Here is a 23,307-nt window from a genome sequence, read left to right as displayed (position 1 = left end):
GTGTGACAAGACTTATAATTTTCGAAAATATTAAATTTTGTATTCACATTAAATATTCACTGTACAGTAAAAATAAAATAGCTCAGACTAGAAGTTTTATTCTGCCCACATTTATTTTTGATTACTATGAGGAACACAATGCAACAATAAAAAAAACTTACTTTAGAGAAGAAGATAACTAAATCGACGAGCCCGTGTTTATGCAAAAATCAATGATGGGTTACATACGTTGAGCTTCAAACTCGCTTAGGGGTCAACAACGAGATTCAACTAGTTCAGTGACTAGGGGCAGAGTTGCAAAAATATGAGGCCTATTGGCTAGTAAAACACTATGCCTTATATATATCAAATGATCGTTATTAATGTTCTGGACAATCCAGTCAAATATAACTGAGAGCCAAAAAAGCATGGCACTAGTCGCCCTTATTCAGTGCGTGTTTTCTAGAGCTGTGAAACGTTATTGCTTAAAGGACCGCGTCCTCACGGCCTACGGAACAGCTACAGTAGTATTTGTAACAAAAGGATGAATTAAAAGATTGTTAACTAACAGACTGTCAGGTTTTGGTCAGCTATAGGAATCAGGTAGAACGTGTTGAGACGTGGCTCAATTTCCCTAGAATGCTTGCTAATTAAAAAATAGGTATATGTTTGAAATTTTATTAGCGGGTTCCATTTCTTTTCTTTTTTACGATCTTACGTTCGGACAAAGTGCTTTAAGATGTTGTAGTTAGCGTTTGTTGCCCATTGATGTGTCTGCTGCACGCCAGCGCTTTTTCTAAGCAATCGACCACCCTAAAGCAGCTTGCGTTGCCGAAATAAATCTATTAAATTTTATTAATATATGTGAGTAGACTTGTGCACGGTGTCAGTACGAGCTATCAGCAAATAAATGATTTTGTTCTTTGCCAGACGGACTTTGCCGTTGGTAGCAGTTCTTCCGGGGCATTGCACAGCCAACGGCGAACAGCTAGGTAACCTCTTGCACAGGGCTGTGAGCAAAAAAAATATAAGAACAGTATATTAAACAATTTAGATTGAGTTTCATAACTGGGATATGCGATACCTAAAATAAACACTGAAAAAACAGCTTCAGCCATACTGATTGGTCAAACATTGATAAGTAACTGTTTTTAGCTGAAAATAGTAGAATTAGGCGATCGATCAACAGAGATTCCTAGGCTAAGCAACGCGCATGCGCGCGTCTCTGTCAGAAGAAAATGGGAGGTGTAATAATAAGCCAATTGTCAATTGTACATACTTTTTCCATTTAGCAATTACGTAGTGATTAGTGTTTATCTGGTCCGGGTGTCCTCTGAGTATCAGTGATGATCTAGGGCACCGTTGACTGAATATCATTTACAGCATACTCGCTTGTGGAGGGAAATATCGTAGGGTCGTAAACGATTTAGCTTAGCAACTCGGTGTATAGTTTTAGATGGGGCTTAAAGATAGGGCTATATAAACATCTAGCGATATAGTAACATCCAACGGTGGCAGAACGAGAAATGAAAAAGTAAAGTTCAGACCAATTTGAGAATCACCTTATAAATTGCATACGTAATTTAATTCCGACGGACGTAGCACCATGCACAAGCTCGGCGATTTTCTTAATTCCAAGGTCAAAATAGTTTATAATCAGACGCACCGAAAGTTGGCTCCGTACTGAGCATCCTACTTGCGCCGTCTAGTATGAGTTCGTAAGAAGAACTAAATCATCATTGTTGTAGCGGAAACAATGATTGACAAATGAATATGGTTACAAACAGTGTGACTCGAGGTAAAATATTTAACGTAGATTTTCCTGTACAGGTAACTAAGGTAATTTTTTGAGATTGTTTCTATTTAACCACTGCTCTTAGCAGGCTATTACCATCCTTCGAATAAGTTCTCCCGGGACCTTATTTGTGAGGTCAATCACAGCGTCTTTTAATGGTGGCCTCAAGAGTAAATGGCTGGCTGTAAAACGCGACGCAAATACAAGTAATTCTCATGTACCATCGTTTTATGACGGAATTCAAGGCTTCGAGTTTCGTTATTATCCATGGCTTGCGAAAAAAAATCGAGCAGAGGTTACGAATGAAATTGCGACAGCTAACTGGCCTAGTTGACATAACATAGATCCCAGGCACAACAAAATATCGGTAATTCTCTGTACTTTCCACTGCACTAATACTTAACGATTTTGATTTGAATTCAGAGCTGTTCCGCTCAAATTTAGCCGCAAATTTTTTTCGTACATTTGCACTATGTTCCGATGTTTTTTTCTACAGACAAAGATCGATCGAGCCGTATACAAACAAATAAAATGTATACCTTGCCATAAAATAAAGCTATGTTAATTAAACGTAATCGTTGTAGATGCTGCCTGACGCAATGTAAAACTCTCTTTCTTCACGCAATACATAAATGGTAACTTGAATCTGAGTTTCAGTAAAATCTGTGACGCTTACGTTTCAGCGGTGATAAGTTTGCCTGCATCATTTTGTATGCTTTGTATTAAATTGCGAACCTTGAAATGTATGGGTACCTAGTTGGGCTAGAATGAAAATCGTTTAAAATGCCTTAGAGGCACCCTTCCACTTTTTGCACGGCTTTTTGAAGTAAATTTATAGTAGGATGTGCTTGTCTACCTGCTGCCCTTCTTAAGGCGTGGGAAGCTCCGTAGTCTAACGGACTTTGATCGGGAGGATAAACGACTTGAGGCCAACGTTGACTATTCCCTAATTTAGTCGAGAATAATGGCGACAGGGCTTGGCGTTGCCATGTGCTGTTGACTGCCGTACTAACGGCCCGTGAATTTTTTGAGGAGATCGATATAGTGGCTCGCATTCATGGTTTTATTTTCTCGTAGTAACGGATGCTCCTGACGTCTACTGTAGGTACATCCGGGCCTACTAGACACTGGCGCCGAACCCGATTTCTCTTGAGGCCCGTTCTCTCACCTTTCGTCTATATGTATGTTCCAGGTACGTTTTTCGTCGACTAAATTCTAATAATTAAATGTGGAATATACTAGCGTAGAGACATTTCATGAGGGATTCACCTTTTCACTTAGTTTCGACCTTTTCAGTTCTTGGGTTGTAATATTTTACATATGAAATGACAGCTTTTCAAAAAACTGGAGTATTTACCAACCGAATTTCATCTGTTCGTGGCATATAGTTCAAAATCAAACTAACTTTCAAGTCCGCCGGATTCTCTTGTAGCAGACCAATAGTATCTTGTCTATTTTAAATTACTACTATATCATCAGACAGTACCTAAAATGGTGATATTTAGTTAATATCGTGTTAAAAAAAAAAAAAAAAGACGGAGAGGCCAAACTGTCGCACACATAATAGCTATTAAGCGCTTACATCATCCTATTTATACTATGCTTTAGCACATTCTATAGTTCTATAGAAATCTAGTTACTGCTACGTGAGACTATCTCATAGAATGAATTGGTTTTCATTATTTTAGTTGCGTTTAGTGGAACACAGTGGTCACAGTAGTAATCATAATAAAAACTTGGGTGCGGTAAAATGGTCCGAACTAGCAGGACATGGTGATAGGATACATGGTGCCTAATGCTCAGTGCTCATAGCTAGTAAAAGTTCGAAACATTTCATCAGAAATAGCCACACAAACATTGGCTCGTTAGTCTAAAATTTATACTGCTTAATAACGTATTATATGCTCAGATATGCGTAGATAAAGACATTCATGGATTGTCAAAATGATGTACCGTTGAAAAAGCATACAAAGTTCCAAAGAAACCAGAATACCATACCGACCACTGGCCGTATAGTCGCAACAAATTAGTGTACTGCTTTTAACAATGACATGCCAGAACCAGAATTACGAGCAAATAAAATATACCAACGTTCGATACCATACTGTCGGTAGAGTATTTCATGATGAGAGTAAATCCGTCAGTTGGCCTGAAGCTTACCGCTTCAATGAAGTATGCGCGTCTTAGACCAAATTTAGATCGAGTGCCTTCTCGTCTTATGTTGAAGGCATCGAGTAGTGAAAAATAATTAGATACAAGGTGGTTAATAAATGACAATCATCTTATGGAGCAGACCGGCAAGAAAAGGTACCATTTCTTGTTACAAGTACATCTCAGCAGCAGTTAAATGTCATATATATTAAAGGTCATATTAAGACTGTATAAATAGCTGAAGTTCATCAAATACGGAAGCCATGAGCAACAAACAATTCAAAGACAAAAAGTAGGACATACTTTTTGGTATGTCCTACTTTTTGTCAAATGGTGGTCGCTCGCCTAATACTACAAAACAGAAGCAAACCAGAAGCAAACCAGAAGAGCGGGTGAATAAACGTAGTTCGAGAAACAAGGCTCACAAGTAGCAGACGACATATCGACAACAAGCGATTTTGACACTCGTTCGGAAACTATAACAGCTAGATTAGGGGTTCGTTTTACGGCGGAATTTTCGACGCAGTTATTTGCTCCGGTGTTAGACAGCCCCTAAATAGGCTTATCAGGGTGCAAACATGGAGTTTTTAGATGTGTGAGCATCTCCTGCAACAAGATTGATTCGAGATTAGTGATAGGAAATCGCGTAAAACATTCACCTAGCAATCAACCAGCCCAGTCCTACCTTATGGAATACTGGCTACCTAAGGGGCGTACTTTCACTGCCTGGATTGTGGAGCAGGTGTTGTTCAGCTCTAGTTCAAGGTTATTTTTTCAAGGAAGCTCAAAAATTCAAGGTTAAATTCCTGCTACGAAACCCGAGAATACTTTGTAGATGACTCGATTTTTACCTAGACATTATCATCGCATTTTTCATGCTCTCTATATCTTTGTAAATGAAACCTGCCTAGCGCTAAGGGGGCTTTCTCAAATCGTTAAATTTGCGTGCCATTTCGGCGTCAGATTCTATTATAGGTTATGATTACCCATTTCCTAAGCTAGTGGTTAGAATAAGTCAAGCGGCTTCTAGTGTTAGTTACAAGGGAAACTCATATATATGAGTTATAATATAATCGATACGGTTCAATACAGCGTTGAGTGTTCAGTCACGTGTATTATTTGTCTGCGTATGTCTGAATCGAATGCTGTCTCTGCGTACTGAAGTCTGTGCAGAAAAAAAATTCGTTGTCTAACTGCTCGCTTGCGCTCGGATACGGTTAGAAAAAAGACTAAGTTTAAGCGTCAAAACTTCTTAACAGGATTGTGTCTCCATTCCAATGTCGAGCGGGTTTTCAGACTTCTAATGTGGCCTCAAGCCATTTTAGAAATTGCTGCATTGTGACCTGGAATAGAGATGCCCGCAAGTTGTCTGTCGTAGATGAAGGTCCACGTACACGTTTCAGGTGGGGATGCACAAACAACGTTGGTCGTCTGTAACATATTTCCTAATCTTGAATTTATTTTAAAAGTAAAAATTACCACCGTCAACATGATTCTAGTTTCTCCTATGGAAAAATAAGAGGCTAAATTATGGCTGCGGCTATATTATTAAACCATAACGTGGTAGATTTATAAGCGAATAACAATTGATATAAAATGAATGAGGCGTTTTATGGAGCCAGAAGCGGTTAAGTAACTTTTGTAGATGTATACCAGGTATTGTAGCAATTTGATTACAATGCTGCACTAATTGGTTTTCTCCAATAGCTTGCAATTAGGCTTCAATAGAATCGAACTTCGCTGATAAGAGACCTTTCAATACAGAATGCCTCTCTAGAACGATACTAAGATAGTAAATTAAGATAAAAAAAATTACGCGCAAAACTTCCAGTCATTTTCCGTGTAGCTTTGGGCGTGTTATTTTTTTTATTTGATAGAGCACCCCCGATAACTAGCTATAAAACTAATTAAACTGTGCATTACCAAAGACGAATGACTAAACAGCATATTCTCTATGGATGAGGTCGTTATGAATTACGAGTTTACATATCTTCTCACTTTTTATTCGAACCCCTCACGCGTCCAAGCTATGACTGATACAGATCTTCCGGCCTGCATCGTGCTTCGCTGACAGCTTCTGCAGTGTACATTTGACATACTTCGAATCCTCCCCCCTCCTCCCCCTTCCTCCCCGAAAATATTTTTTGAGGATGTCACATTCGAAAAAGATGGCGTCTCAAAACGATCCAACGAGATCGATTCATTTTCGCTGGATAAGTCGAATCTTACAGCCACAAACCCCTCATGACGAATCACCTCATAAAGCAGACCTGCGTTCTCATTATAACTTCTTGCAGCAGATGACTTAACAAATGATCACATTTTTTTGCTAGAAGTGTAAAATTTGTCAACAATACGAACACAGGTATGATTCTGATAATTCTAATAAGTTAGATTAAAAATTAAAGGTTTACCAAATACGATCAAAGGAATAATCGCTAGCAAACGCGTAATAATTTAGAATGAGATTTTCTCTAATGACGGTTTAGATTGTTCAACAAGAACATCTTATTACCCTTACATAAGTTTGTAGACCTGAAAAGAACTGTCTCTGCAAGTTGCCTATGGGTTTCTAATGCACTTATTGTCAGCGGACCAGCAACTCGTGAAAAGATCGTTTAATCAAGGACGACACATTGCCGTAAAGTTTTTTTATTTTTTTTTTATTTTTTTTTAAATTTTTCATATTCTAATGGAGTCAACTTGTATTTTTTTTTTTACCTACAAAGTCCTTAAAGGACACCTGTATTTATGGCAATCTCATCGTTTGCTATTAGATTCGGAAACGTTGATTCGCTGATTCGAAACGAAGTCTTTAGTAGCTGATCCAAATATCTCCTTAGCAGCATTTCTCGTGCACCTAAAATAAACTAAGTGTAACCTTCTTAAAAACAGTTTATAAATAGTTTTGTCTATATAGCTTGTCTATAGTCTATATAGCACTTAAATCAGTAATATATTTGTGACATTTAAGAGAATGATGGAATAATTAACACTGACATATTTTTTTCTTATGTTTTTTTGTATATCAAATAGTTGATAGATCTAGGCTTTAGCTGGAAATGTATGCTTTCAACAACGTGCAGGCTTACCCTATTTCAACAGTATACCTATTGTATTTCCAATTGATTGCTTTCATTGAGCGCTCCAAATTGCCCTATAAACGGCCTCCTTCCTTTTAATTAATTCATCAGTTTAACTAATTATAACCGTCAATATAATGATGACGATAATTAGCTTGCAGTAATATTTCTAATTTTATTATCTTGTCATCGAGATAATCGTTTCTTTGTTTTTTTAGTACCATAAATTTAGCAGATTACGACACACGATGAATGAGATCAGCGGGCGGGCTATTTGCACGTCATATATCTTGTCCATTCTTGTTAGTATTATACATATATAATATTATTATATTAATTATTATTATTAATATATATTGAGAAATGAGCATTTCATCGACATGTGTAGCAGTTTTTCTTATTATATTCCCTTATGATTGTAGCCAGTTCTTTACTTCTTGTATGCCATCGTTCGATACCTTACTATCGAAGATATTCAGGTTTCGTGTATGAATTAAATTAAAATTTCAATAGAATCATTTTTATTTTGAGGAGCCGAAGAACAATTAGTTTTTCCATTTTTTATGCTTATTATAAGTAACTTCTATAATAACTCATCCTCAACTTGGTCATTAGATATTATTGGAAAAGAGAAACCGATGTGGAAATTTAGTCTGGTTTCGAATGCACGACTTCATTTATTTAGGAACATATTGAGACGACTATAAGTGATTTTTTTCCGTCGTTATTGCTATTAACGTTCTTGTTGTTGCTGCTGAAGTCGTATTCATTGTCACAGTTTTAATGTTTATTTGCAATGAAGTCGATGTCATAATAGGCGGGAGAACAGCGCTTCAAATACAAGTCAATGCTTTTAAACAAGTGGCAAGACTCACATCAGGTCTGTAACGTGCGTTTTACAAAAGTGAAGTTCAGGTCTGTAACGTGCGTTTTACAAAAGTGAAGTTCAGGTCTGTAACGTGCGTTTTACAAAAGTGAAGTTCAGGTCTGTAACGTGCGTTTTACAAAAGTGAAGTTCTTTATCGTATTTGCTTGACTAAAGCATTTTTATCGGCTTATTTAATGAAGGCAAAAATAGGTACCAAGAATGTTGTAAAGTGGGACATTTGCCGTAAACGCAACTTTATAATACATCTCGCTACTAATAAACTTTTCAAAATTGTATCTCATACATGGAGGGTGTCTATATGTATTATTCGTAGAATAAGGCTGGACAAATGGTAGCTGTGAGCCTTCAAAACTGCAAAATTTATTTCTTAAAGCATTGTTAGTCTCGTACGGTTCGACATGGAGCGTATTACGCACCAAAACAGACTATTTAAAAGCCTGTAAGGGATCATGCATGAACTGGTTGTGCCCAGCTATTGGATAACAGGAAATGCTATTTACAGAAAAATGCCAGTCTGCAAAAGGCAAACGTTCGCCAAGATATTGAAGGTAGTCTTTTTATTTGTACACAATGTTGCAATATTTGATGGATATCAGCGCAATAAAGTTGAAAATATACAACAGTTCGCGTTTTTTGTTGCTGTAGTGGAAAATACAAAAAGTCACAATAAAATGGAGTGACAAAATGGCACTCTGTAGAGTAACACGTTTCTGATCTAGGGTCCACGTTGAAGGTAGCTGGGCTTACTAAAATTCACTTGCGCGCAGCCTGAATTGAGTGTTTTATATACTTTCTATAATTATTAGAAGTGTAGCCAATACAGCGTAGATTCAAACAGAAAAGTCGACTGGAGCGCCAGACCGTTTTTCGGTGACTCGGTAATTTAATCTTGTGATACACGCGAACGCGTGAGCTCCTACTAGGACAAAAAAGTGACCCTATCAATACCGTCATGTTTCAGCCTGTATCGGCATAATTAAATCATCCCAAAAATCGGCCATTGCCAAATGTAAATTCACATAATTCAAATTGCTTTCGGCGAAATCTACAGCGAAAATATCCGTAATGTACTTTTCTCATAGAGTACTTCAACTTCGCTATATTTACATGTAGGCGTTTGACAGGCGACATGAGGCATTAAGAGTTGTTCTGCAACTATTTTGATGACGTTTGGTATCAAATGATTCAAATTTCAGCACTGCTTCTGCAAGAACTGTATTTTTAATTTTTTTTCTCATTTTAGAAGACCTGCTTCGTGATCAATACGCTTTACTTTCTGATTATTATCGGATGTATTGTTAATTGATGCTTAATTCGGAATTTTCTGTATTTTGTCACCCACTTCAGCACATTAATTCTTGGATGTAGACAGCTTTTGCTCAAACATTACAGTTTATTTTCAGCTAAGTGTGCTTCAAAATATATGGGAGGATTACAATAACTTATGAATCATCAGGCAAACACTTCCCATCAAACTAAATAAAGCAGAAATCTATTTAAGTTTGGCCCATTCTGTGTATAAGTTTTTCATGTTTCTATTAATTGAAATCAATTATCCTTAACAGCATGTATAAACAAATCATTTAGGATTGTGTTTTATAGATGAAAACATAATGTGAATATTATTTAATTTTCACATCTTTTTACCTTATCAAGAGATGTATGTACTGCAACAGTTTGACTCCATTGTTTTAGGTTTTACACGGGTACCCGTTAACCTCTGCTTTAATCGCGTTTTCTTTATCGGTCAACCTGGACAAAGCTGGGCTCCTATGTAGAACTCTTCGTACAATAGGAAACTGTCCTGGAAATGAAATGAGCCCGAACACGTTCGTGTGACGCTTCAGAGAAACTTCGTGCAAACCGTATCGTTCTCGCGCTATGTCGATTTTATACCGTATCGCATCGTATAGTAAACTCAACGTGATTCGTTATCTGTAGGATTCACTTTATGCTGCCGGCGATCTGATCCATCTCATTTTGGCAATGAAGCTGTCGGGGAGTCAGCAAAAATAACTTGTATTTTGTTAATTTTGGCTTACTTTCGATACTATCTAATGTAAGCAATATGCAATCACAAGAAACATAAGGGACGGAACACAGAGGTATTTGCAAATGTTTCTACATCAGCTGCTCATCCACGTGGTACACGTGAAGAATGCTGTACCCCATCGAACACATTCAACTTTCTAATGTCGCCTGGGTTACTCAAAAGTTTTGAGACGAATGTATACACAGTTTGCATCTGTGGTATCACTTGAGTTGTCGTAATATGTCCCAAGCCAGCATCATGCTAGTACGTAAATGTCGTTTGTATTGACTAATCCTTGACTTCTTTAGGAAAGCAAGAAGGGCCGAGTAGGGTCTTTTCTTTTTCCTTAGGAATTTTTCTAGGACCGTTTTGTTGAAACTATACTTCCACCTATAGGGGGATTGTCAACAAAAACAGCTACACTCAGATTGGACTGTGTCAGTCGGAAGTATGTATCGCATATAGGCCTAAACCCCACCTACAATGTACACTCAGCTTTGGCAATATGTAATCCTCGGGACGCATGTATATATTAGGGAAACATTTTCTAGTTGTGTTGAAATATCGAGCAATATTTTTCAAATGGCCTTTTCAGTGCGTCTACAGAGCATAAGATAGCCTTAAATCGTCATATGATTATATATAATTGGTACGTAGATGCGAGACACGTGTCTTATTGTACCGATAAAGCCGTATATAGACATAAACAAATTAATATTATCTTACAAACTTGACATATTTATTTAATATATGAACAAAAAAAGCTTTAATTACTGATATATTTTTATTCTATAGCATGAAAAAGATTTATGCATGTGTTGTTGTCATTGTAACCGCCTTCTTGTACTCGTCTTATTGCAGGATTCGGACGTCGTTGCCGTCACTCAAATTCACTCATCTATCGTACTTCATCACACGGCAGGGTATATTAAAAGGTAGCTCATGGTAATCATTGCCAGTGCTGGGCGCTATTGAACGGCAAACTATCAAGACTTCCTAACGAAATAATACTAAACGAATGACAAAAAAAAAACACGCAATTGAGCAATAGATTCTTGCACTGGGTTCATGTGATTACATAATGGCTATAACAATTGTTTTATTTAAAAGGCAAATACAACATTTCGTGTGAGTAACAAGTAAAAGGGTCCTCATCTAATTCGGTCTGTCACTAAAGTTTTACTTCCTATGGGAAGTTATAGTGAAGAATCATATCATGAAGGCTTGTACTTTGCACCTACTGCTTTCTATTTTCAATAGCCCAAAACTATCACGTTTTTAAAAAATGGTAAGTCCGCATCAAAAGCCAAATTTGGGGAAAAAATATATTATGTTCACTTGACGATGCCCATAGTCTTACCATGTAAAGAAAGAGTTTTTTTGAGCATTTAGGTGTTGCAGGGTGACATTTTGAGAACGGTCTCAATAAACATTAACATAAAAAATACCTAATCATAATTTGTCTGTGTTTAAGTAAACTTTATAGTTAAACCTTGTTGTCTGATTCTCATCAATCATGGTCCGGAGAGTCAGACTGGGAGCATTTATTAGCTCTTTTTCCATTCCATAGTTTAAGTTGCACTTAGCTATGCACTATACTTTTACTAGTAATGAATCAATTATTCAACTTCTGATTGCTTTGGGAAATATGACATCGATACTATTTCTGACACAGCACGTTCTACTAGAGTTCTTAGGGCTATACAGGTGTATTATTGACGCAGCAGCCATGGAGAATATGGATACTCCAGCAGATTCTGATAAAAAAAAATATTGGTGTCGTCAAAGCCAGATGAGGCTTACTATTTGGCAAATTCTTGAGTTGTTTGCTAGCCGTCTTCCTTTGGAACGTCGTTATTAACAGTCTGATGACGAAAACGGGGAACATCCTCTAGGTTTCGGATACCATTTCTGAGGTTAGCAGAGCACTTCTTTTAGCAAAAGCATAATCTTTTAAGAGAGCGCGGGAATTTCTTTGCAATCTAATACATATATAGAACATCGTCTACGCAGGTTTGCAGTGTGAAGATAGTACTAGCATTCAAGACAAGGAGTATATGTGCAGAAGCTAATCGGATGAAGTCTGGCACAGTGGTGCACAATGTATAAGTTCGCATGTTGACAGAGAAACAAAAAGATATCACATATGGCATTGTCAGATTTTTAGGTCTAGTCTCATCTTTTTGTTTCAGATAAACCGACTCTCCAACTATGTCAATACATACCAAGGCTTGTCCAAAAGACGACCAATGAATCGTCTGCTAACTATAATTTGTTTATTACCACAAACATAGAGCACCGCGCTAAAAGCAATTACAGATTTGCTTTTAAAAGCTGCGTGCTTACGTGCCGACGTTACGAACGGAAAGTATAAATGATATTGGTCTCGACTAATATTATCACAGACCAGCAGGTATCTAGAACTCTGCAACCGTAGGCGCATCCCTCCACGATATCGCGAGAACAAGCATTTATCACACGATGTTAATTTAGACAGATGCTTTTGCTATTTCCACTGCGTCAAAAAACTCTATAACTTCAAGACGAAGCAAAATTATTTTATTCTAAAGTTAAGTTGTTCAGTTAGGACTGATGCAACTACTGGTCGAAACGTTTGAATTCTGCCAAAACTCTGGGCAGGACAGTCGCTTCCAACCCACTCGTCTCCCTGACTATAGACAGAAAAACATTGTTCTTAACTAGGGAAAATATTAAGTGTAGCTGTATGCTCGACACCGCTACTCAGAACTTGCTTCTGATTTTTTCAAAATATTGCTTGCTCGAGACGTGTAGGTATCGGAAGGCAAATATGTTTGTAACCCTATAACAATCCTTTCTGCTCACACATTGAATTCTATAATTCACTGAGACTCTAAGGACGAGTGATGTGGAACTTGAATATTTATCTTCGTCAATCGAATGGAGCTTATATCTAGCTTTAAACGGGTAGCGGATAAATAAGACTGACGCGTGTATCTCTCTACTACCTTAGACTATTTAGTATAACATTTGGGCTTATTATTCAAGCTATTTCAAATAGTGGCCTTTCTTCTTTTTTATTAGTTAAATAAGATGCTTCCAGTAGAGACAAAGCTATTTTTTGATCGGCTTAGGCAACGAAGGAGATGTCTGTCAGTGGCCGCCTGATAGCATTTATGTTATTAAAAGACACCGATTTTCCTAATTATGTATAAAACATTTTGCGATATTGGCAAGTTCACGCTTCGTACGTATCTTTTATGTTAACAGATTTTGTTAGTGCATAAAAAACATTTTCTAAGCTAAATAATTTTTTAGGCATATCTGAATGAGCAAGGTCAGAAGCGTTCAGTTTAAATAAATCAGCTACTGACTTTGCTTATATTGACAGAATATGCCGTACCTGAAGCGACCAGTTGAACAATTTCATATAGTGGATAACGTACAATGACGTAAAATAAATATCAGCCCACGTTTCTGATACGTTGACATGAACACCCAAATGGCCGTTTTAGAAACATTGCCTGTTCTTCAGGGTTAAACATAACACAGATGCCGTCCACCGACAAACGTTATCTTTTTTACTCGCTGATTTTCTACCAGCAGATGCTTTTCTAGTTAAATATCCGTATATAACCCATCATGTTGCTAGTTTAGACGGATAGCTCATCTGGCATAGCGAACGGCGAGAGAGGCCATGGTTGTTCGATAAAGATAGCCTATGAAATTGTTTAGATAGAAAGATGAAGTTAAGTTTACAAACTTATTTTTGTTATCAGATTAACATCACTTGTCGCAAACTTGTATCATTTGTCAATTCTAGGATATTCGGTCGCACAATGATGCAGCATGTCATAAATACACTTCATCTCAATGACAATTTGCGTTCAGATATGTATAACTATGTCACACAATAGAGTAGACAAATAGATTTTTAACAAAATATATTTAGTAATTATCGATTCACAAAACAATTTAATACACTGACCGTATAGGCTGGCAGCGTGCTTTTGTGGAAAGCACTATCAATAGTATAATAAATACAATAAAATCCAGATTTCCCTTGTGGTTAAAATTCTCAAAAGGGCTCTTTCATAATCTATACGAACGATTACTACGGTGCTCGAGTTGAAAAAAGCCTAGGTTATATAGTTTGTCTTCAACCGAAAGCCATTTCACTGAATAACCTTAACGTAGCCTTCTAATTTTTTTTCTAAAAGCCTGCACAGTCAGTCGTCCACCGTTGTATTGTCAGACGTAAGCAACTGAACATAATTTTTCTAGGAGATACTTCATAGCTAGCCCGCTCGTTCCCACAAGGAGGTTAGGATTCCAACAGCCCTATGTTTATCCCTCACGCAATGTCTTCGTCCACGCTTTCCCACCATACATGTCACGGGACACGTGTGCCTAATGAGGCTCCTAAGGTGTTTCGCTTTCTCTACGTTTTGTTTTTACTGGAACACTCATAGCGGTTGTATGTTAGATATTATTATCGTTATTGTAGGAGACCATCTGAGTCGGGCGGTTTAGTGAGCGGGTCTTTGATAGCCTTAAAGATCATCAATTTTTAAAATCAATTCTTATTGATTTGGAGGCCTGTTGACATAAGATAACTTCCACTCAATTATTTGTAATTAACACAAATCAATGACTTTTTTTGGAGATTTAGCTAAAATCTCAGTTCAATGAAATTCGCGCGTAATGACATCTACCAGTAATACTAAGGAATAAATAATAACGCAGACGACACTTGTTTTGAGTTCATTGTTACACTGCTTACTTTAAGAAACGCTATTGTAAAAGAAAGTAAAACCACACACAATTATTCCTTGAAAAATTCGATAATAAAAGTAAAAGGGTTGATAATTTTCAACAACTTCGATATCATTAAACATTCCTCAAATTATCATGCTGCAGTGCTTCTTGAAGTTCGTCTCTTCGAAGTAGCTAAACTTAGAGTCTGTTCATGGCTGGTCGTTATAACAGCTTATCGCCGTCCTGATCAAGTTCAGTCTGCCCTTTACACCCTTACTCTGTGTCTGTGCATCGTATCACCATCGGGTGGTTGTTGTAAATTAGACTTCTGCACATAAATATGGGTGCATAAAGCTTACGACATTGATGGGCCATGTCTCAAAATTTTTCACAAAGGTAATATAAAGTCCATTAAATCCGCCATAGAGCGTTTACAGGCGTACAGACACAAGCATGATGAATACGGGTATCGAGATGCTCCCAATGAATCTTGGGAGATTATAGCCCTTTTGAAGCAAAGAAGAAGGAGGAAGATACACATTTCCCAACTCAACAAAGCCGTAGTCGGTTATTATTTTGTTCAGTTTGCATAAATTTTCCTACTTCTTGCAGGTCTCGTACCTGATGGTTTTATTTCGTCCTGTACATTTCATAGCCGGCGCATTGGACCATCCTTTTTTCGAAACAGTTTCCCATTTAAACAGGATACGACTTACGACAATACAGGCAGGGCACTCGAAGCTACGCCTTGGTGGTTATAGCAAAAAGGATCACAGATGCGGCTTTTTTTCCGGCCTTATCGAATGAGTGCTCTGCCTCATTTCATTATCGCCATCTTCCTTTAAACACTTCCTCACTACTTTTTCATTTCTTTTGTTCAATTGAAGCCCACCGCCATACTACCGTACGCCGAAGGCCATCCGGAACTCAAAAGCCTCCGAAGGCTTGTGTGGTGATGCTGGCAGGACCAGGTGTAGCAAAATGTAAACTCGTTGTCCAATGCGATCGCGGTGGTCTACGGTCGTTGCGACATCTGAAAGAATTGTCCGTGTGACGTTCAGAGCCAGTGAAACGGAGTGATATGCTCGACTCGATTAAAATAAGGTTGGTCCTTAATATTTGACAAAGCCGCCGTCGCACAATTATCTTCAGGCAAAACAGGCCAAATTTACGAGTGTCAGTTGTCGTCGAGTGAATAGAGACTCTGATTCCGAGCCTTTTTGCTGCATTCAGTCTGCGGCGCCACATCAGTCGCAGAAACACGACCTCTAGTCTCTCTAGGTGTATTGTACTAGATTCTTGCTTCTCTTTTTTTTCAATGCCGTATTGGACGTGCCTCGTTGTTCTATTCACTCAGGACATATCTCGTAATGCCTTAACATAATTCCTTGCTTGTCCATCATCGTCAATTTTTTTTGTTAGCCAACGTTCTCATGTATGTGGGTCAATGTGTAAATAGCAACCCAGTCCAATCTACCGTCTTCATATACACCTAGGCAATTAGAATCAAACCTCGGTATTAGTGTTGATTATGCAGGATAGTGTGCTCATTGTTGTTATTCTGGTTGACTAAGTTGATTAACCAGACGAGGAGAGCAAAATACAGTACAGCATAAACATATCAATTCTACAATGTTTCCTCTCTTTACGGTTTCCATACGCCGTTCGAAATAATGCCTAGCGGCTTAAGTACCGGACGTACATCATAAAACCTCACGTACAGTCTGAATATACCAGACTCTTGCATCTTTTGGGCGTTCTAGCTATTATACAGCTCGTCCTTCCTTATTTACTCTTCTTTCTCACTCACGAAGTTTATGGCAGCCCCGTAATGAATTATTATAGAGCAACTGTGACAATACCTTAAGTCCTCAAATTTAGTACATGTCTTCGAAAAATTCCCTTGCAAGTTCCTTTATGCTGCAACATTTATAAGTGCAAGGTCCTGCCTCTGCCCAAGACATTTTTTATTATTTTTTTCCCGAGAAACTATTTAAACGGGATATACTATTTCAGTTCCTTATCCACTTCTAACCTCCTTCTCTTCTTTTTTTTATAAATTTGGTTACTGCAAAGACTTCCCTATTGAGCCGGCCTTGTGAGCTGTGTTTAATGACGTCACCAAATCGGCAACAAAGAGGCGGTTCTCTAATGTTGCCAAAGATTTTAATTGTCTTAGTAATTTAGTTATTATTCTATTTTTGTTTTTCTGATAATACTTCTTACTGGTCAGTGAGTTATTTAATTGCACGACTAATCCAAATGAATGTTTCGAGTGATCCGTCCGCCATTGTACAGCTTCTTGAAGCCGTAATTACATCCTATGTTGTATCCTTGCTAAAACTATTACTGTCAACGCCGCAATGGAAACGAGCAAGCAGCCTGTCGTCAGGAGCTTGACTCATTATGTAGTCTCCATTATATTCAACCGTCCTGACTTTCTCTTACTATTTCTGCTTGTCCATTTTTCCCGTTCTATATAACAAATCACTTGAATTCAACGATTCGTCTCTTCTACTCGGCCTCCATTCGCAATTTCTCTTGGAGAAGCCATATTAGTCGCCTTTTTCCGAAATTTCTACCTCGCTCGGAAATTCTAACATTGTCTATAGATTATTGATTATTATAGATTATTGTTCGTCTCTTAAATTTTTTTACAGTCTAGTCCTGCTATGGCTGTGAAATGAAGTAACTTCAAGCTTTACATTTTTAGGCATTTCTAAAATAAATTTAGGCCATGTGATTGGAAATAACGATAAAATCTTAGCTTGCTAGATAAAAAAAGAGCTTGTAGAACTCGAAACTCATATTTTCACTTAATGCCACCTGGCGCGAATTTAGAGAAGCTTGAACAATCTGGTGTATGAAATCGGCTGTTTATTGCTTCATATAGTATCGCAACAATTTTAGAAAGCAGCTATGCGAGTGGTTTCGTAAAACACTACCTTTCATATCTATTTGTAATAGCCCGGCATCAAACGGCTGGTCGTGAGAGAAGAGGGCTTTCTAATACTTTAAAGGTGAAACAGCCACGTAAGTGCGTAGTCCTTGCAGGTGCCTGTTTCTTGAACTGAGCCTTCTTCGTACTTGCTACTATCAGCGATTATGAGTACACTGATTTGTGCGATTAGAGCCTCATGATCATGTTGTTCCACCCGTTGAATATCCATATTATGTATATACATATGCCATAAAAAAATATTTATAATGCTGTAATTGCTTCTAAAATACGAGGGGACGAAAACGCGAAAGGAGATCTTGGAAGTCAGCCCCTTTGTATCCTGGAGCAGAAAAGATTGCTATGTATTGCCTCTACCAGAAAGATCTAAGCCTTGTGAAAGATTTCTATGAAGATAAATAAGAAAGTGCCGAGAGCTGTGGTGAAAACCGATCTATCTCAAAACGCACGGACGTTAGCACTCGGCTCTGGTTAACAGAAAAATAGCATCTTTGTTCACCTCGGTTGAAGATTAAACAAAAGGGTTTCGCAGATTCTTGAAGTGAAGATCGAAGATGAAGATTTAGAGGCGCTTGCTTCTTCTTACTTTGATGCTACAACAGTAGTCCATGCTTTGCACCTCGTAACCTATGCTGTAAAATTGATCTTCTAAGATATCCCTCCCAGTGGGTGAATACAGCTGAACCGGCGGGACATTACTGATTTAAGTATTTAGATTGAATGAATTGAGCTAAACCGATGTTATTGTACGAAAACGCTTGGTCTTTACATCGCAAAAATAACGGTGGAAAAAACGCAGGGGTTCTGTTTAGGAGTTTTTTATTCTTCACTGGACGTTACTTTAATCACTCAAATTTCCGCTGCTTAAAGCGGTCTATCGACTTTTGAATATCTACATTATTCTAAAAAAAGTTAGCTTTTGGGTAACCAAAAAGAAAACAGATTTCTATCTGGCAATGTCCAAAAAAAAAAAAAAAGAAAGAACAAGTAACTTTCAATTCAACATATCATAAAGAGTTAGTCTGAGATCTTGCAGAAGGTCCGTTCGTTTCATATTTTAAACTGTGCATGCAGATTTCTACAAGAACAAAAAGTCGAAGCACAGATCTTACACGCTAACCTAAATAAACGTGTTTAAGCCTTTAAGTCCGGTTTTATTATCCTTAAATATTGCTGTAGTTGGCTGACTCCTTCTGTCACGATACGTAGTATGCACGCGATTTCGGATGTAGACCAGTTCACCTGTTCTGAAGTTTTGTAGAAAAACACGTTACTACTGCATCATCGTAGGAACACACAGGGTTTCAAGATTAGTTGTCGGACCTAAACATTCTATTTTATTGCCTTACTGAGGTAGCGTACAACAAAATAAGCAACACAAGTTGGGAAGTTTACTAAATCAAATATAAGCCTACATGATTTAAACAAAAACTCAGAGTGCTAATAAATAGTTGTCTAATATATACACAGATACTCATAAGCGTTAAGTTATCAGTGAATATACTCAAATATGGTCGTATCTCACATAGATTATTGATGTAAACTTGGCCTAGCTCTAACGAATGCGCTTACTTGTATTCGTAACTGGTAATCCCTCACAACGCAGTTATCAGATTTGCGCAATGCGTCGTTTCATTAGAATGAGATGAGCTTTTCAACAGTTCTTTCATCAGTGAAAACACGAACTACGTCCCTCGTTTTCCCTTGTTTGCTTTTCGGCTTCAACGCAGTTCTTACTTACTCGTAATCGGCTGCACGCGGAGGTTTTCCCCTATCTCAGCGTACTTCTTTTGTCCAACGGTGTAAACGTTTCGTCATACCTTATGGAGAAATGCAGAAAGATTATCGTAACGACGTTTACCATCTTCTCCTAGTCACTGTCGCGCTCCGGACACGCGACGTCAAAACTCTCTAATGGCTGCCTACGGCATAAAGGCATCATGTAGGAGGGTCCTTTTTTGCAAATTTAGGCCGAGCAGATCAGCTCAAAATCATGGATTTTGAGCGTGTTTTCGGATTCCATCGTACAGCAAGAAATCGACTAGTATCCCTTCCGGCTAGGATGTCTATGCTCATTTAGAAAAAAATGTTGAATCCGGTGAACGTTCATATTTGTGTAAAATGTGATCTTGTATTAGGAGGAATAAAGGAGGAAGAATTTTACTGAAGTAAACTAATCAACTGGATTGAATGTTTTCACCCGTCGTAGATGTGGTTGTCAAGTGGGATGAACAGTATCACCTAATAATAAGATCGTCGACGGCAGGACATTTTGACAGGTCTCAGGCTTGAATCATCGTTGATTAGGTTGGCCTTGATTTTTCTCTAGTTTAGCCTTTCCATCTGTAACTTGCAGATTCGAGATCAAGTAGAATTATCTTTGTGTAGCAAGGAGAAAGACGCGATCGACAAGAACAATGACGTAGCTCTCATATTTTCGCTGAAAAATGCTTAATCGATAGGAAGCATCCATGGCGGAGCTTTAGTGAAGGTCGTTGTCCAGTGAATAAGCTTTCTTATTCGCATCGATAAGCGGTGATATAAGCTCTAAACGTACGTCCAGTACTTATACCGTTACGCATTACATTAGGTATTATAAGCACTAATATTGTCAGTATTCGAACAGACCTAATATGTGAGTTTAGACTTCGAATCGACTAAAAGACCTGAGTTAAAAATAAGCTTTTAACGTTCATATATATTAGGGTCACTAAGATCAGGGCGATTTAGGGGTTCGAGAAAGTCTTCTATCAGTTCAGATCGTTTCAGAGATTAGCGCCTTATGGAGTCGTCCATAGAAGAACCAAGATGTCACTTCGTTAGTTCTTCTACTTTACATCTTTTAGTCAGTTAACAATATGGATACAAATCTGCTGGACTATGTTGTGCATAACGGAACTTGGCATCACTGACGATCGCGCCATATTAACGTCTCGGCGCTGCGGACCGTGATTACGGCATCGTCAGCGGGGCCGACAGTGAACGAGGTTTCCGCGAAGATATTTTTCATAGAATTTGAGTCCATTATAAAAGTGATTGGCAGACTACTTAGAAATCAAATAGTGTATTCTAATTTGTAACTATATAAAACCGGAAGTTACATTGTGTAACACTAACTGACCGGAACCACCATTTTGCGGTTTAAAAACCTACAAAAAGTACGGAAAAATGGCTATATTTAATTGCACGTTGTTGGTCACTGTTAACTGATCTTGTCGATTTTTTTTTGAATGCTCCCCCAGACGAACGAAGCACTCGCGTCGACATCTCAACCGCAAATTACGTAAAAGCGTATAGAGAAATTGCTGGAATTATTTGTTCTTACTACAGTTCAGTAGATTATTATCTTTTTCTTAAAAACAAGAGTACTTTTTGCATGCAAAATAATTTATGCTGCTATGCAAAAAACTGACGATGTGCATAATCCATTTGCAATTAGAAGACTTGGTTTACTTTCCGCCGAAATGACTGGACTATAGAACCTCTAGCGAATTATACTACAAGTAGAACTGGCCTACGCAATAGCTGTTATTTCTGGATCGTTTATGCATAGTTAAGACTAATTTTTTCCAGGTAAATCATCCAAATTGTCTAGATATTTTCTCGTCAGGTAAAATATAAAGTTAAAGACAAAGTGCCATCTGTTTCGTCGAAGGTGATATAGTATCGAGTATAACATGTCTGTGATACCGAGTTCCGTTTATTCCGTACATAGTACTGATCTGCGATTTTCTATATCTAATCTGCAGGCGCTTCCGGGCCACCACCTATAAAAAAAAAAAAAAAAAAGTTATGTAGTTGTACTACTATCGAGCTCAAAAACGCTTTTCTTATTTGTCATCGATTGCCTCAAACATACGAATGGATATTATTTTCACACAAAATCTATTTCAAGCGCAATACATAGAGAATCTTGTATGCATTATCTACGGTATTATACCACCAAAGCCACTGGCCTAGAACCTTCAGTTTTTCCCGATCTCTATCTACGAAATGATTACTATTTATTCCCGTTCGTTATTGTGGTTTGTAAGCCTTTTGCATCCTACGGGCTGTCTTTAGAATAATAAAGCAGACTTAGCTACGTCAATTACTTATTGTTTCGCATTGTGATAATTTTTTGGCTCACGGAAACACAAAAAAAATGGCGCTAAGCTACTTTGTTTGCGTGAATAACTCCATTTCTGGATAAAATACGAAAAATCGTTTTTAACGTAAAGAAATAGTCAGCCGCCCAACGTCGTACAAAGGCATCATTACATCTTCACTTTGACGCCAAACAACTTTTTTTTTTTTAATGTCATCTAGCTTTTGGCTAAGCTCGACTTGATCCACTGAACTTTTTAAGCTTTTCAATGACGACATTTTTATTAACTTATCATATAAAGGTGACCAGCTATTACAAGAATCCCTTTAATTATGAAAACAAAAACTAAATGGGAAGCCGTAGTTTAATTAACTTACTAGATGAAGTTCCTTACCTTATGAGATAATTCGCGCGTCTTAATTCAAACCAAAGCCATATCCAACGTGCGACACCACGCGATGACCTGCAGCTGGAAGCCATTTAAATGCCACCTGGCAATCTTGTTGATTTTTATTCGCTGTCGCTGTCAAGTTTGACAGTTAATCTCTAATTAGCAAGCAAAACCTAGTCTTCGATTGTATATCGTATATATACTTATACGATATAGGTCGTGTATCAACCAGCATTTTAATGACAGCATCTATTCGATACATGGAGATATTTGGATCTTTTACGGCAAAATAGCTCCAGCAGAAGCAATCCTTTCTTCCGTGTACTCTGGGTTAGTTCTCAGTACCAGAATTGGTTCCACCGAACGCCGGCAATCGTTTGCTATCGTAACAATTTGTTCTCTCGACTCAGATGCAGTACCCAGTCTATCACAGCGTTTGCCAGATGCGGGTCCACGCAACCTCTATCATATCTGTTTCCGTTCGTAAAAAGCCGTCGACTGTAAAACGGCCAATGAAAATATGGAATGACAGGAAATTAGTAGAATTTTCTCAATTAGCATAACTCAGCCTATAAACATGGCAACTGCACTAACAAAAGCTCAATTGATGCATTTAGGAAGAACTCATGATCTTCATCTATTGTCATTATAAAGCTGTCTATGTCTACATCCTTCTGATTTTAATGAAAAGAAAAACGATTAAGAAAAATTGAAAATACTACGGCGTATTTATCTTTGGAGCTTGATGTAATAATAACATTTCATGGCAGTACGAAAGGATTTCGTAATGATACATAACATTTGATCACCGACGAACGGCAATCTATAATTTACGTACCAATATAATGCGTATCCTGGGGTTCGGATTCTTTCTTATACCTTCTGCTTCGATTCAAAATTACCGGATCTCATATGCTACCCGGAGCTTCTTATCCTCACCGTTGTATGTATGCTGCGTGTATCTATAGTATATGTGCATATAAGTTATACTATTAAAATAATATATTGACAGTTTGCAAAAAAAAAGCATACATAAAGCTCAAGTGCTTCCACGTGTTTCAAAGCTAAACCTAGTTTTTCTGTGACTTTTTTCCTTAGAACCGTTAGCCTCTTTTACTATCCTTCTGGTATTTGAGGAAAACATGGTTGGGCACCCACCAAGTCAATTTTATCTCATTGAATAATTTCATCATAAAAGCTACTT

At 37.7% G+C, this 23,307-nt stretch overlaps 1 protein-coding gene and 1 long non-coding RNA gene across 3 annotated transcripts in view; one reads left to right on the top strand and one right to left on the bottom strand.

Moving 5' to 3' along the window:
* Positions 1–23,307, top strand: part of LOC147758123 (uncharacterized) — a 70,043-nt gene that overhangs the window by 30,563 nt on the left and 16,173 nt on the right. Inside the window, exons 3-4 of the mRNA XM_086984263.1 lie at positions 10,791–10,864; positions 15,554–15,770. Of these exons, the coding sequence (XP_086840389.1) occupies positions 10,791–10,864; positions 15,554–15,653 (174 nt within the window). The 3' untranslated portion in view covers positions 15,654–15,770. The remainder of the gene's footprint in view (positions 1–10,790; positions 10,865–15,553; positions 15,771–23,307) is intronic.
* LOC147758124 (uncharacterized) lies at positions 18,509–22,561 on the bottom strand. Of its 2 annotated transcripts, none has more exons than XR_015328261.1 (5): positions 22,107–22,561; positions 21,316–21,392; positions 19,867–19,968; positions 19,198–19,445; positions 18,509–18,872 (listed from the first exon to the last, which is right to left on the bottom strand). It is a non-coding gene; the product is annotated as an uncharacterized LOC147758124 (long non-coding RNA). The 2 variants fall into 2 exon arrangements; XR_015328262.1 differs by having other exon boundaries at positions 21,337–21,392.

Source organism: Varroa destructor, unplaced genomic scaffold (genome assembly GCF_002443255.2).
Source record: "Varroa destructor unplaced genomic scaffold, Vdes_3.0 BEIS01000001.1, whole genome shotgun sequence".
NCBI classification, from domain to species: Eukaryota; Metazoa; Arthropoda; class Arachnida; order Mesostigmata; family Varroidae; genus Varroa; species Varroa destructor.
The sequence above is the reverse complement of the archived record's forward strand: the minus strand, read 5'-3'. Positions and strand labels throughout refer to the sequence as shown.